Source organism: Anopheles marshallii, chromosome 2 (genome assembly GCF_943734725.1).
Source record: "Anopheles marshallii chromosome 2, idAnoMarsDA_429_01, whole genome shotgun sequence".
In the NCBI taxonomy this organism is placed as follows: domain Eukaryota; kingdom Metazoa; phylum Arthropoda; class Insecta; order Diptera; family Culicidae; genus Anopheles; species Anopheles marshallii.
Genome location: NC_071326.1, coordinates 12447488 through 12463180, shown reverse-complemented (window position 1 = coordinate 12463180; position 15693 = coordinate 12447488). Strand labels below are relative to the sequence as shown.

Below are 15693 nucleotides of genomic sequence, written 5' to 3'. Positions count from 1 at the left end.
GTCGCGTATTCTAATCCGTGCAAACTATCCAATGCTCCGTTGCAGATATATCAGTACATACAATCACGCTTCTACCGGTCGCCAGAAGTACTGCTGGGTATACCGTACGATTTAGCAATCGATATGTGGTCGCTTGGCTGCATCCTAGTGGAGATGCACACCGGTGAGCCACTGTTTTCCGGGTCGAATGAAGCCGACCAAATTAACCGGATCGTGGAGGTGCTGGGTATGCCGCCGAAGCACATCCTCGACCAGGCGCACAAAACACGCAAATTCTTCGAGAAACTCCCGTCGGACGGTAGCTACGTGCTGCGGAAGACACAAAACCAGCGAAAATACAAACCGCCCGGTTCGCGCAAGCTGCACGACATTTTGGGCGTCGAGACGGGCGGGCCGGGTGGCAGACGGCACGGCGAACCGGGCCACAGCGTATCGGACTATCTTAAGTTTAAGGACCTCATCCTAAGAATGCTGGACTACGACCCGAAGACGCGGGTCACACCGTACTATGCCTTGCAACATAACTTCTTCAAGCGAACCTCGGATGAAAGCACCAACACAGCCAACACGATCAGCTCGCTCAGCACGAGCCCATCGGTCAGCACGCAAGATCAACCCAGCCATGGTGAGTATGGCAATGCGCGCCAACGCCGTAATGTATTGGCTTTACCGTCGACTTCTCTACGCGAGGATAAGATCGCACCGAATGTGGTTCCTTTACCGACCCAGCCTAGTGCAACCGTCGCATCCTATACTTCCTATTATCCTTCCACTTTCCTTGCCGCTAAGAGCAATGTACAGCATCGCTCTCACCAGCCTAAGCCTAAAATCCAGCCAAAGCTTGCACATTCGATGTTGCCCTCGGGCAAATGCTTTACATCTACTTCATCGTCTTCTACGTCATCATCATCATCAACATCGTCGTTATCGGCATCATCCCTGTCCGTGTCAGCATCTGCCTCTGGATCGGGATCTTCCACCCTTTCCTCCGTATCAACTAGCGGAGTTGGCGGTGGTGCAGGTGGTGGCGGTAGCGGCTCCGGTTTCGGCATAACTAATAAGAATGCGAAAGTTTCGCAACCGGAGCTCGACGATCGGTTGAAAAAGATACACATTGTTCATCAACCGACAGGCCACGAAAAGTCTTTTCTGCCGTCTTCTTATCTGAAGTAGCCTGCAATACAATTCCTGTACATACCCTAATTGTAGTGAAGTTTGTGTGATTGAAGTTTATTTTTTATTCTGACCTAACTTCATTCTCGCAAATACACAAGCGCATTTAGCTGTGATGTGCGCAGGACCAATGTGGTCGCAGGGCAGTGTTGTGAGGACCTTGCTATAATAACTAACGATAGTCAAAAAGTGCTTTGAGTTTCTTTTTGTTTTAAACACACCATGACAATACTGCGCTGGAAATCCCCAATGACGCTTAGTTTAGCCGCCGATCAAGGTGAATCGAACGAGTTTCTTTGCCGTTTGTGCGTGGTGTGTTTTTGCGTGTGTTTCTTTGCTAGCGTAAACGCGTTAACACTAACAACGGATACGATTCCATAGTTTACGGTACACTTATCGTAATACTGCTTGATGTATGTTAACGTCCAAATTGATCGTGTGTAGTTGTAAATGTTTCCTCTCTTTTCCATGTAGAAAACCCGAAGTTGGACCTGACTGGGTCCAAAATTCGGAGCATTGTTCTGATTTCACAACTGTGTTTCACTGTGGTATAGTGGCCGTTTATGCGCACATCGTTTACGGTTCTTTATTCTCTTCTCTTTCTCTTTCTCTTTCTTTTTATACGCATATCCCTTTTCCGTGGTTGCTTTCTAACACACTTAACAATGCATCCCTATCACATGCCTTCGGGCGCTTAACTTCGGCAGACGAGCGTCGATGACTCGAAACGGAGGATATTAGCCGACAACAGCAAGCGCAACTGCAACCGACGGCTCCTCAAACGCATCATAATAACAGTAGTAAATAGAATCAACTTGCGCTCGACCGTTTTTTGCAACCATGTTCTACTACTAACCCAGCACAATCGTAACAAGCATTCCAAACGGGTGTAAACAGATGGGCGATAGTTCGAGTGTCGTAGGAAGCAGCTGGTTTAGATACAAGTGTTGTTGTGGAAGTATGATCATCTGTCTCAGCCATGGGCGACTGGCATGGCCAAGGGATAGGTATATGGATAGGGCCACCACCCGATTCGAGCCTAGGTCAGCTAGATATCAGCACATCTTCTATGAATTAAGGTTTTGTTTTGTTTTTCTAAACCCAGAAACAAACGTTTATATGCCTAGCCGCGCGGATGAATTGCCATGGATTAAGAAGGAGTAGTAGTAAAGCTAATAGGGATAAATGATCAATTGAGAAGAGCAATAAACAAACGTCGGAAATGTTAATCAATATTGGTACCATAAGTAAATAACATGTAATTTGTACCCAGGAAAAAAAATCATCTCCCCAATGATCATCCATCGTCAGTCGGTTTATTCGTGATCTTCCATAGGTGTGGTTTTGTGTATGCATTGTTTTCTTGCATTGTGTCTTTTCTAAGTCGATCAGTATTTCAGTTTTTGTGAGTGAAAACGGGGAAAAAGGGGAAATCGCGCACCATGATTAGTGGTTTGACTGAGCGACAAAGCACGCGGGGATCATATTGCAAACAAAAAGATTGATGCCACCACGGGGTAATGCACACGGAACGGAGTAAAGGCAAATTGAACCTGACGAAACCTCTGCAGTGTCAAAAGCGAAACTATTGCACGTTTGCAATAGTACGGTTGTACCATACAAAAAGAACACAAATAGTAATGGAAATATTATACAAACATACACACAAGAGACAAGCAGAAGAAAAAGAAGAAGAAAACACAACACTTTTTTTTAAACACATATAAAATACAAAATATATAAATATGCGCGAAGAAATAGATGAAATAGAGCTAAACACCTGGGCAAAAAGCCAACAGAGCAGAGGTATGACTTATATTTAGAGAAGAAACAAAGACATGGTAAAGCGCATCCAGGCATTACATAGTGAACCCCCCCTCAAAACTCATAAATTCAACATAAAAACTCATAGGCAAAGCAACCGGTATGGAAGCGGATTCTACGTATAAAGAAGACGTGTGTGTGTGTGCGTGCGATTGCCGAAAGGACAATAGCAGAACGATTCGGCTCCAGTGGTAGAAACGAACGCAAACAAAACATTGCGAAACAAAAACACAAAACCAAACAAGTACCAGAAGACTTTAGGATTATAGCAAGCAAGAAAGTGTAAGTTATATTTAGGGAAAAACTAGTGAGAAAATGGAAAAAAGGCCACATACACACCCATCCACACATACAACACAGAATGTAAACAAATCATGGACACTGCAATCCGCTGCTGTCTGGGCCGGTATTGCAGAGGACAACAAACCAATCATGACACTACTACGACTGATTTGCATGTAGAAAAGCTAACACTATTTCGTGTATTGATTGAAATGGAATCGGTTTTTTTTATTTGGATGTACACAATTTTGATCGCGTGGGTTGTTAATAGAGGATGGAAACGAATGAATGGCAGCCTAAAGAGAGTGTGTAGCTTCTACCTATGGGTAAATAAGGGTAAAACAATTATGACGGAAAGTTATTTCAACACATTCAATTGTATTAATCTCAAAGGACAGGCCGACAGACAGACCGTAAAGGAGAAATAGGGTGACGCGTGCTAGTGTGGAATAAGAACGATCCCTAAATAGTACAATATGTTCGGAAATGTTTGTTCAACTAAAAACCACAAAAAAAACATGAAATAACAACACAACATAGATTCTGTACGATACGTTTCATGTAGCATTCGATTCGGATTATTACTGGATGTATTTTTTTCTTACCCAAATCGGTTTACCCCAGGGCACAGGAAAAGTTAAAGAAGAATCATTGTTTTCGTATCATCTGGCTCTATTATGGAAGTGAGAAGGTAAGGAAAGCGATTGCAAAGGGAAAGGTTGATAAGGAAAAAACTAACCTAGCAGGAACTAGGAACTATTGAGCATAACTATTGCAAGAACACGAGGGCAAAGCAAATCTATCCAGTACTACTTATGATTATCCGACCCCCCCCCCCGTCACCCACTGTGCATCATGTTATCATGTTACGTCTCTTCCATTTCTCTTCTAAACATACCACATGCAGTATCTCCACACACGCACACATACACATACAGAATCACACATTTACATCTACATATAGAGAGCGTTTGCGGGAATACATAAAGGTGACACATAAACGGGTGGAAGAAGTTTAAAGAACCAAACCTGACTACAAGTACCATAACATACAAACATAGTATAAACCTTTACAGTGAAATAGCAGAAGTGAGTGTTTAAAAGAGGACAACTAAATATGGAAATGGCTTACGAAGGAAGCGCAAACAGGAAGTGCCGTCGTAGCAGTAAACTCACGCGAACCGCGAAACGTGTGTCGATCGCGATGGAGTCAGCAAACAGCAAGCAATAGCACATAATCAAATGTAAACGAGAATGCCAAATCTGCAGTTTAGAGTTCCAAAAAAAACAAAGAAAAACAAGCACACTACATCAAAAAAACGCATACTTCATGAACCCGGGTGATTATAGGAAAGTGTGAGACGTAAGAATTAGATAATGGTGATCGTGGTGGTGGTGGTGTATAGCTGTAAGACACAACAGACACAAGATAGGGTCGCATTAAAACAAACTGCTTGTATACACTCCGAAACAAAACAAAAAAAAACACACACACACAAAACAGTAAAACGAACGTAGAAGTGCGAGCGCAGGGAGCGCAAATCAGAACACATCAGATGGTGAAGGCCACACTCTTCTAAACAAAATTTGGGTAATGTTTAACATCTTTCCACTAAATGAAAAGAAGCGTTTTTAGTATTATTTGTTTTTTTTAGCTATTCCTGTGTTATGCATTGTTTTGGTTTGTGTTACGTGCATGTTATCTGTCTTTATCGATTATTAATATCGTTTTATCTGTTACCTTTTATTGTGCCACATTTTCGGTTCTGCCTTTCTTGGTGTATCGTTTGGCTATTACTTAATAATTGCAATTGATTGTAAAAAAAAAGAATAGTTAATTGCATGTATCCATTCGCCCATACACAAATAAGCTTACACGAGTGCGTGAAACCGTCGAAACTAATGTATTTTTTCCTTTCTGCGTGCGATTTCATCTGCACAGGTCTATCATTACACCAGCAACAATCGTCACAGCCACAAAACCTACAGCAAACACAACCAAAATCACAACAACAGCAGCAGCAGCAGCAGCAACAAACGCTTGTTCTACTGGCACAACCAGCATCGGTCGGAGCGAATGGGACGCACGGCGTCAGCAGTGCCAGTGCCGTGACCGGTAATGGTGCCATCACTGCAAGCAGTAGCGTTAGCAGTGGTAGTGCTACGAGTGTGATAGTACCGAGCAGCAGCAATACGATCGGGTCCGCTAATGTATCGTCCACGTCTTATCCGCTCGCCATGGATTGTGACCCACCCGTGACGTCTAACCACAGCCAGTCCATCGGTCATCATGCGGGTGCATCCGCGGGCCGATATCCAGGCACTGCTGTTGCTGCGTCAGGTGCAGCACCATCACACTATCACCGGAGTCGATACTTAGCTCAGCAGCAGCAACAACAACAACAACAAGGTCAACATTTGCAAAATTCAGCTACCCACTTAGGAGGCACGTCCGCGGCGCCAGGTGTGCTGGTTGGTGGTGTACACAAAAGTTACGCACCTGCTTCGTTACCACTCGATCTCGGGACCCATATGTCTTCGTCGCTCGGAGGGCTTGTCATACCGGATCACCACTCAGCGGCAACTACCATATCCGGTAGCTTTCTGGCCCACAATTTACCGATGGGTGGTGGTGTCCCCGGTAGTATAGGCGGTATGACGGTGGGATCGGCCGGTTATGCACCTTTTTCGATGAATGATGCGATGCTGATGGCGGCAGCCGGTGCCAGCATAAATCCGGCAAACATGGGTCCACACGGCGGTGCCAACAGTTTAGGCGTGATCGGTGGTCCAATTGGTTCGAGTTCCGGCGCCGGCCCATCCTCGCTTATCGTCGGATCATCAACGGCAGCGGCGGCTGCAGCGGCAGCAGCAGCAGCAGCGGCGGCCGCCGCCGTCAGTGTCAGTGGCAGTAGCCATCATCTCATCGGCAGTACTGGAAGTAGCATTAGCAACAGTAGTAGTAGTAGTAGTAGCAACAATGGTGGAGGTGGGACAGGTGGTGTAGGGTCGGGAACCGCCAGTGGTGGTAGCGGTGGTTCGGGTGGAAACGGAACAGTTAGCAGTAGTACGAAAGGTCACGGTCGTGGACCGCCGAGTGCACCGAGCGATCGGGATGAATCGTCTCCTATGGTTGGCGTTTGCGTACAACCGAGTCCAGTTATCATTCACTGATACGAACATACATATTCTCACCAACACGCTCATACATTTGCATGCAGATTTGCAATAAAAAAGGAATAAAGTATAGTTGCTATTAATGGCCAGGATACGATCGGGAGTCGAACAGTTAGCGTATGGCACGGCGATATGTTAGCAGATCAGCTGTTCAGAATCGAGTTTCATTTTACAGCGTCATGATCATTACCTTGTTCCATACTAGGCAAACATATTAACTACTCCATCTTTTACACATCGTTCGCATTTCGACCGAGTGCCCGAGTTTCATCCTAGAATTAGTGAAGTTGGGCCCCTTCAGACTGGAATTTAAAATTGGCCCCGCTTTTCTCACCGATGCAGACAGAGAGAGAGAGAGAGAGAGAGAAAGTGAATCAACCGATCCACCACAGTAGCCTAAATTGTAGTTTGCAATGGGGAGCTTTGAGCAATGCTGGCAATTCCTGAGACGGATGTTGCTCTACAGTTGCTGCTCAAAGGATGGTAGATCAGCGGGAAGAACCACAGTCAACTATTCACGAGCATATGTAGTGCGAATGGGAGGCGAACAGTTTTTTTCAAGAAAACAAATGGTAAAACAAAAATAAGCGATAGTCTTTTTTGCTACTGGATACTGCCAAGAAACAATCGGTTTTTGGAGCAACATGCGACAATGTACACACATCCAGATGTAGGACAGATGACGATATCTGCTCAGTTTTTTTTAAAGAAGCACTTAAAATGGAGACGGATTTTAGAGAGCGAGTGGGGGCGGGCGGCAGTGCTGATGTCCCACCCCCAACATGTCCAAAATGGTAATGATGTGTTCCGAAAGGTTTAATGAATTCCTATTACTACCAATGTCTGTGTTCTCCGAGAGGTCGGAAAGGTAGAAGATGATGAAGACGATGAAGAAATGGGCAGGTCGTGCGCGCACGTGTGTAGTGTTTAGTGCTGCATCGTGCAACGAAAAAACACACCCGTAAACCTGGTGATGTGTAATATAATATAACTGAGAACTGGCATGATGCAACACACGCAACATGCTCCGCACATAGAGCAGCTACGGTTCTGTAGATGTAAACGTACGGGGTTGGGGAATATTCGTTTAGTATCCGACAATGGTTATCCGATTTCATCATCTTTTCATTTTTATGTCGCGGTATGGTGGTATAAAAATAAGCTCAGTGTCCATTTCTCGTTAGCCCAAAGAAGTTCACAAGGCATACTATAGCTTAAAAGAAAGTGTAAATGCAATTGATTCAGGAACTATTCCGGTTTTAACGCAGGTCCTAAATGAGGCAAGGTAATCAGTAAATATGTTCCATAATCAAGAATAATTTCTATTTCAAGAGAGTTGCTTTTCGTTTCTCGGGCATCATTTTCAATACATTTGTGCTTGATTGCTTTGCATCAGGAAGAATTTGCATATTTGGTGCTGAAACTGTATTGTTTCATCCTAAACAATCAGCGTTACTATAACAAGATCACGTTCGATAAACTAATGATAAACTCGAAAAGTGTTTAACCCCAGTCCACTTATTTGGAATAAAACATGATAGTCGGATTAACTATTAAAACTCAATGGAATTGTTTTGTTAAAGCGCGATTGTGCGTCTTCGGTAATCGTGTGTGATGAACTGGCGATCATCAAAATAATTTGAAATGGAAGCATCTTTTAGAGCAAACTATGCGGCGAAACAGTGATCGTGTTTCTGTCACGGTGAACGGAATAAAATCTGTGTGCCTGTATACTGCTAACTATTGTCTGAAACCGATCAGGATTGTGTGTTCTTGATCTGGAGGGCTAACTTTGGATGGTGGAATTGCTCTTGTTGCTATTTTGTTTTTTTAGGGAACCCGATCGGGCAATGCTGAATAAACTGAATATGGCCAGCGACAGTCGAGAGCAGCGTGTGTGCGTGTGTGGAGTGGTGGTGAAAACGGTTGAGGTAGCAAAAGAGAGAGAGAGACAGAGAGAGAGAGATAGGGTGGGCTTAGAATAAAACCATTAAGACTAGGAAAATTGGGGACTGAACGTGCGTTTTATGTGCAGAGTTGGTTTTTGGCCCTGTTTCTCTGTTTCCAAACAGACATCGATAAAGGCAATACGCGCAACCTGGTGTGCAACAACTTCTGAGTTGGGAATAGGAGTAAGGGAAAGCAACCATTCGATGTGTGTTTGCACACATTCCCTTCCTTTCCCTAGCCAGAATGTTGTTTGGTGCACTTAAAATGAATAGAAAGCACGCATATGTAAAGGTGAATAAATATGATTGTACATATTAACTGATTAGCACTAATGATGATAATATCAATAATTAAATTAGTAATATTATTATTAAAAGAAGAAGAAAAAACAGAAGAAAAAGAATGTAAATGAAGCAAAAATCTGTAAGTCAAATGATGGTATGGTTGCAGCAACTGTAACGCAAACATCGCGAAAGTGTGAAGTATATCGATCTATGGGATTACGTATGCAACACACGCAAAAAAAACACACCCACACACATACAATACGTTTAAGTAAGAAAATGAAGAAAATAACAGAAAAAATGCAAAAAAATACTATACTGTAAGTGAAAAATACTAGATCAAATAACTAAAGAAAGTAAATTAATTAAATTAATGATACTAAAGCGAAAGAAAGAGAAGAAAAAAAGCATTCGTAAATTAGCAACAAAACAAGAAAGCAAACAAAAAGCAGCAAAAGAAATTGGCAACAGTGTTTGCAAGCAAACCAACTAAAGAAATACGAAAAACACGTAACATATATTTTGGACAACAAGTAAACAAAGAATGCATGAAAGTAAGAATGCTGTACGGTATCACAAGTGAATGGTAAAAATACAATCGGTATGACAAAAAGCCAGGTTAAAACAGAAGACTAGACAAAACAGTTACACATCCCATAAGCCCGTGCGAACATAGCCAGGTACAAGACACAAAACTACACATACGCACTCTTTTTCACAAAAATGGTGAAAAGGTAACGGGATTTAGTGAGTAATTTAGTATGATCAGCCACAAACGCGAATGAACAACTGTGAATGAATGCAATACACACTGAAACCATACATAAGAAAAGATCAACATACACACACACACACACACACACACACACACGCATACATTTGTAACACATACAAAGAAAGAAATTAAGAAATAGCACGCGTGACAGAAAGATCATGCAAAGATCGATCGCGAAACTTTTGCCCTCCCCCGGTGGGGGATTGCGTTTAGAGCAATGCGTTTTACTCTATTATACTTTTGTGTACGCAAGCGTGTTTGTATCGGCGGTTGTATGTGTGATGTATTGTTTTTATTTTGTAAGCAAGCGGGCAAGTATAGGCGCCTTTACTCAGTAGACCGTGTAAAGAAATTTACCACACAAAACAAATACACACAGATGGAGCAAAGTAAACCAGCATAACAAAGCAACATTTGGAAATGTGAAACGCATTGTGGGTGTGGAACTAATGTGGAAAATTGCTAGAGAGAAAAAAAAAACAAGAAAACTAAAGATACAAAAACAAAAAAAACGAACTTTTCAACCAATCCGCATCGTGTGGTGTGTGATGATCCGAATGCACATGGTTGCTACCTTTTGCCCGTTCCCCTTAGTTACGTACCCGTACACCAGTGTTTATAGGTTGCTTCGATCTTCGGTTTCGACTAAGTTTCGTCAGTTGTTTTATTAGTTTGGTTCATGGTTCGTTGTTATGCTTTTATATGTTTTGATTCTGTTTTTTCGCATATTGGTTTATTTATAGGATGTCGCAGCATTCGATGTTTTCTGTACACCATCACCAGTTTATACATTTTTTTTGGTTTTCTTCCGTTTTACATTTTCTAACACCCCTGGGGGAAATGCGGTTTTAGTAAATGCTGTCACAGCGTTGCGGGATTTAATCGAAAGAAATAAGCGTACGGTGTAATAAGGTTGAATTTTTCGTCAGTACTTACGGTCGCACGATGCGTGAAGAGTAGTGAGAATTAATGTTTTGTTTTTCTTATTGGAAAGTATTTTACAGAACAGAAAAAAACTGGGAGAGAGTTAGCGGCCGAGTTTCAATGTGGTGGAAAATTGTAGTTCAAAGCGTGTTGGAAAGCGGATCCAAAACACCCAGGATATTTTGTGGTACCAAGTGTGGATTGTAGGGACAAACAAATTCTTTTCCCGATACCCAACCTCCTAACCCCCTCTCCCCACTAACTGGGTAAAGATTAATGCAATAATATTAAGACAGTTTTCTTACAACAGTGCGTATAGCGTAAGAGCGGCTTGTGCGTGCTTGCAACACACAGGTGTAAAATTGCCACCGGAAAATCGTAGGGAAATTATATAGAGGGCAAGCCTGGAGGGTTTGTCTGCTTGACTGGTTATTAAGGAATAATCATCAAATAAAATACATTCGAAACACACACACAACACAAACAAACAAACGAAACAAACGAAAATCCCAAATGAAAATGATAACTGCCGGTACGAATGATGTAATAATGAAGCAACTATAGATAATTATGTCGCGAACAAAAAGATATGTAAAGTTAGGTTGGGGAGGGTGCAATGTGTAAGATCAACATAAGAAAAAAATAACATACAACCAGTAAATCAGTAACTTCAGCAGTCAGCATGAGCGATTGTGAAGAAGGGAGAAAAAAGATAAAAAAAAATCACACACACACACACAAATATGGAAGAAGCATAAATTATTATATTTATATTCTATACAAACTCATTTGCCACACAACCCAAACGCCACAAACAAACTACACAGCCATACATTTGCATACAAAATACAAACTACACAGGAACGGATTTTCCGGTACACTTTTAAGCGAGATGCGAATGTGGTTAGGAATACCTTTTGGAAGCGAAAAGTCGAGTGAAGCCTTGCCAGAATTCCCGTCAACGCCGTGAATGATGTGAAGGAGCTTGAACCGTTAAACCCTGTCGTGTGAGTGGAAATGCTAAGGAAATTGGGGTACAACTTTTGCCGCGTTTATCACCACCAATATAAAACAAAAACAGAAACCAGTGTAGAATGGTACAAGGACGGAAAAGCTGCTAAGCAAAGCTTGGACTTGGTGGGTACAAATTTGGGGTACAAGACTATTAGGACGACGAAATGGGTGCGAGTTAAAAACAAATGAAGAACAAACTGTAAATTACCAACAACGATTTGCAAAAGAATTGTTGTAAGTATCTTTTTACAGTAAAACAAACAATTGCTAAGTGAAAGGATCCAAATAAAGGGGTGACAAAGAAAATCAAAGAACGCTAAATTGATGATAGGAGCGTGTGTAACTGACGCGTAGCAATAACCCGAGACGAGTTTAGGGACAGTAAAAAAGTAGCTATAACACGCGAAACGTGATGAAAGTGAAGCAGAACAAATCAGTAAGTACACGAAGGAGTGTAACGCAACGCAGTTGATGTTTACAAAGGAGACTAGCAAAAATGCAACATGCCAGAAAACACGAATAACGATACCTTGCACGAGGAAAAGAACCCAGAACGTGAACGAAAAAAAACCGTTTATACCCCATGGCAAGACGAAATGGAGAAGAAAACAGTGTGTACAACACACCATAGTGTTGTTGTAAGCAAACTGATTGAATAGAAAGTAAGAACAAAAAAAGCAAGTGAGAAACAAAAGTGAAAAAGAAAACAAAATGGTGTAAACACACGATAAAACAAAGCAAACTGAACACACACAGAGGTAGCACACACGAGCGAAGTGTACGAAAAGGACGCGAACGAGAAAAGAAGTAAAACAATGGGGAAGAAATTTTGAAAAATAACTGATCCAAGTGTGTGTGCGTGTTGTATTTAACATCCTCACCGGTTGCCCTGGTATCCGCGATGACAGAACGAGACATTGGACAACTTTGCCAGTGTATCGCATTGTATATTTTTGTTCGGAAACATGTAACATTTTCAGTTTTAGAAGTTAATCTGTGGTCGTTTATGCAGTTTGTTTGCCTTTACGCCCAACTGCTGCATAAGTTTGGCGTGCTGGCGCTTCATCACGTGCATATCGCGAGCGTTCCGTGCTGCCGCCTCTTGCTGTGTGGATGTCCAACCGAGTGATCGATACTGTGCCAGCACCTTGTGTAGTTTCTGGGTCGATTTCTTCACCACGACCGCACGGTTCGGATTGATGCGTTGTTTGTAGTAGCGCAACAGTGACCGATGTCCGATTACATTGCCGGATGGAAGCACCAACTGATATTCATCCCCATCGAGCGTGCCCGGTGTTTCTAGTTCCGCGTCTACATCCATACCGTCTTCGTGGTCCGGATAGCTGCTACTGTAGTCGTAGAAGTCAACGTACTCGGCCAATGCGCCACCTTCGTGCAACATTTTACAGTGTCCCTTTTCGGTCATGTGATTCCGAACGGCATCCATCGAGTAGAACGTTCGGCCCCGTTCGTTACACCACAGGCATATGTAATCCCGGCACACCTTTTCCGCTAGGTAGGTGAGCAAACCTTCCACATCGATGCAAAACTCAGCATCCGGAATGAAGAACGAGTGCACGATCGACATGTGCTTGATGTTTTCCAGCAGATCCTCGCTGTGATGGGGACAGAAGATGCAATCGTTACGTTCGATTGGGTTTTCAAACTCTACGTCCTCCCATTCGTCCGAATCACCGTCCTCTAGCATTTCCACATCGCCTTCCGTTTTGTCAGCGGCTGCTGTTGCGGCTCGTGTTGCTGCGCGGGTCGATTTGACCGAAATTTCCAGTTCCGTTTCCATTGGGTTCGATGTGCCGCTACTCAATGCTTCGATCGTTTCATTGCTTTGAGCGAGATACTGCTGCAAATTGTCCTTGTGCTTCCGGCTGTCCAGATGGTTGTCGTGCGCATTCTTCGACTTGAACACCTTCCGACAGGCCTTGCAGTAAAGCGATTGATCTTCCTGTGCAGCGGCGTCTTCCGTTTTCTGCTGGATAAGCCGTTTCTCGAACTCCTCTATGGTCACCGGTGGGAGTTCGGCCAACTTGCGCTTCAGGTTGTACCGATGCCAGTGGGTTTTGTAGTGCTCTCGTTGCATTTCAGCGGTCGCAAAACGGACACCACAGTTTAAACACGTGAAACTCGACATGTTTTAGGCACTTTTGCTATCTGGTTGACTTATCGTAGAACAATTTAAGGACTATTTGACGAACTATTTGCCAAAACGTGTTGTTCCAATATGTTGTGAAATGTGTTTCCTCTACTTGGTGTCTGGTGTTTGAATGTCAAAAAAGCTGCTAGCTGTACAATCCTGTAGGTTGAAAGATTCAAGTTCTCAAAATTGAGCAAAGCTGGGCAAAATGAATATCAGAATAAATGAGTTTTCTTCCAAAAGACCCTACTGTGATGTGGAACTAAAATAACAACGAATTTGAGCGTTGGAAATCTAACATCTATTTGCCACACCTTGCTGCGTCATGTTCTGGTAAAGCAAATTTAACGGGTTTAGAGAAATAATATCGAGAGCGCTACCTCAGCATTGCTCAGTTGCGCCCAGTGCATACGTGCTACAGAAATGGACCATACACAATAAACGATCGTGCTGTCATTTCGCTGCTGTAGAAATACGGTGCAATTCGCGAACAACCTGTACTCTAGTCTTGTGTTATTTTTATTGGGCAAAACACGAAGCAGAAGATAAGCGATTTCCTACGTTCGATATCCGTGCAGCTAGTACGACGCCGTGCTTCCTGAAGTATTCCACACACTATTGCTTAATCGAGATTGTATCATCCTTCAGCCACACGCAATGGCCAACGCGGAAGCCATCCAAGTCAGCTCACTGCCGCTACCCCCAGCGCAGTATATCAATCTGTACACGGATGAAAACATACGTAAGAACCGTGCACCGAAACCCCCGGCACCGATACAGGACTCATACACAATGTTTGGCAGTCCGTTCAGCAATGACGATAACATAATACGCCCGCTCGAAAGCCAAGGCTTCAAACGGCTTTACCCGCAACACTTTGACCGACGGAAGGAGTTGAAGAAGCTGAACCATTCGCTACTGGTCAACTTTCTCGATCTGATCGATCTGCTGGTGCACTATCCGGACAGTCCCAGGCGGGCGGAGAAGATCGAGGATCTCAGTCTGCTATTCGTGCACATACACCACCTGCTGAACGAGTTCCGACCGCATCAGGCCCGGGAAACGTTGCGCGTAATGATGGAGCTGCAGAAGCGCCAGCGGATAGAGACGGCCCAGCGCTTCCAAAATCACCTGGAAAAGGTGCGGGAGATGGTGAAGAATGCATTCGCTTCCCTGCCCGATCTAACGGACGCGGACCGGTTTGCCGGTGGGCTGGAACCGATGGACGTGGGCGAATCGGGCGATCTTGCTGGTGGCCGGGGCGAAGGTTGCCATCCGCTGGACCGGTTAATGTGTGAAATTGTGGATAGAATGTGAACCGCCGTGTGTGTCGAAGGAGATGTAGCCCGGTTTCCCGATCGTTAAAACACGGCTAGGTGGTGTTTTACGTTCAACCAGGTGGACGTTATTTGATCGCTGATTTTGTTTTGTATTCATAATTTTCGTGAAATTTAATGAAGATAAGAAGTAAATAAAATGCGGATATGCTGCGAGAGTATAGTAAATTATTTCTGAACACGTTGTACCTAATTGTATTGTATTAAGTATCGCAGCTTTCCAACCGTTGGGGGTTCTGGTTCGGCTTTTCCTTTGATTGGCTATAGGTTGCAAATCATTTAATCTTCTTCCAGAAGAGCCGGCAAGCCACGCTTTATTGATTAAAATACTTAACCGGTCTGCTAGGCTTGAATATTTTTTTTATGGGCTTATCATACTTTGGATGGCATCATGAATCGATTGTACAGTATTTACAGGACATTCTTGTTGCATAGAAGCTTTTGGTCTTGGTCGAGCATATTGTGTAGCATGTATATTAATGTTTAAATTCCCATTCCGATAGAGCTGCGCACGATGCTCCACCAAAAACAAACAACGTCGTATCATTTCCCAACATGCCAACAATCGTAAAGAATATTTTCCCTAAACAAACCCTAGTTGGACCCCTCGCCTAGATGCACTCATCGCTTCAGTGTTCAGGGTTGCTGTGCAAGCTGCGTTTCAACACGCGAGTTTCGTTAAAATCATCGTTCTCGCTCGTACTTTCGTCAAAAAACAGAATGCCATGAGTGCTTCGTGCAGTTAGAAAAAAGAAACAAAAAAGAAAAATGGCGTGTGTTCCGTGGTGAGAGATTTGTTAT

General features: G+C 43.3%; 3 protein-coding genes across 3 annotated transcripts in view; 2 read left to right on the top strand and 1 right to left on the bottom strand.

Moving 5' to 3' along the window:
• Positions 1-6453, top strand: part of LOC128709232 (serine/threonine-protein kinase minibrain) — a 39761-nt gene extending 33308 nt beyond the window's left edge. The window contains exons 8-9 of the mRNA XM_053804217.1: positions 46-625; positions 5222-6453. Coding sequence (XP_053660192.1) covers positions 46-625; positions 5222-6453 — 1812 coding nt within the window. The remainder of the gene's footprint in view (positions 1-45; positions 626-5221) is intronic.
• A 5932-nt stretch (positions 6454-12385) lies between these two features.
• On the bottom strand, positions 12386-13552 carry LOC128706765 (cytoplasmic 60S subunit biogenesis factor ZNF622). The gene has a single exon (XM_053801708.1). The coding sequence runs from the start codon at positions 13550-13552 to the stop codon at positions 12386-12388; it is 1167 nt and encodes a 388-aa protein (XP_053657683.1).
• A 660-nt stretch (positions 13553-14212) lies between these two features.
• LOC128708026 (mediator of RNA polymerase II transcription subunit 7) lies at positions 14213-14872 on the top strand. Its single transcript, XM_053802984.1, has one exon. It carries the CDS (start codon positions 14213-14215, stop codon positions 14870-14872), a length of 660 nt encoding a protein of 219 aa, XP_053658959.1.
• Positions 14873-15693: the final 821 nt, after the last annotated feature.

Bases quoted from the DNA above. Each gene is read 5' to 3' on its own strand.
- LOC128708026 (XM_053802984.1), top strand. From the start codon at position 14,213: ATGGCCAACGCGGAAGCCATCCAAGTCAGCTCACTGCCGCTACCCCCA.
- LOC128706765 (XM_053801708.1), bottom strand. From the start codon at position 13,552: ATGTCGAGTTTCACGTGTTTAAACTGTGGTGTCCGTTTTGCGACCGCT.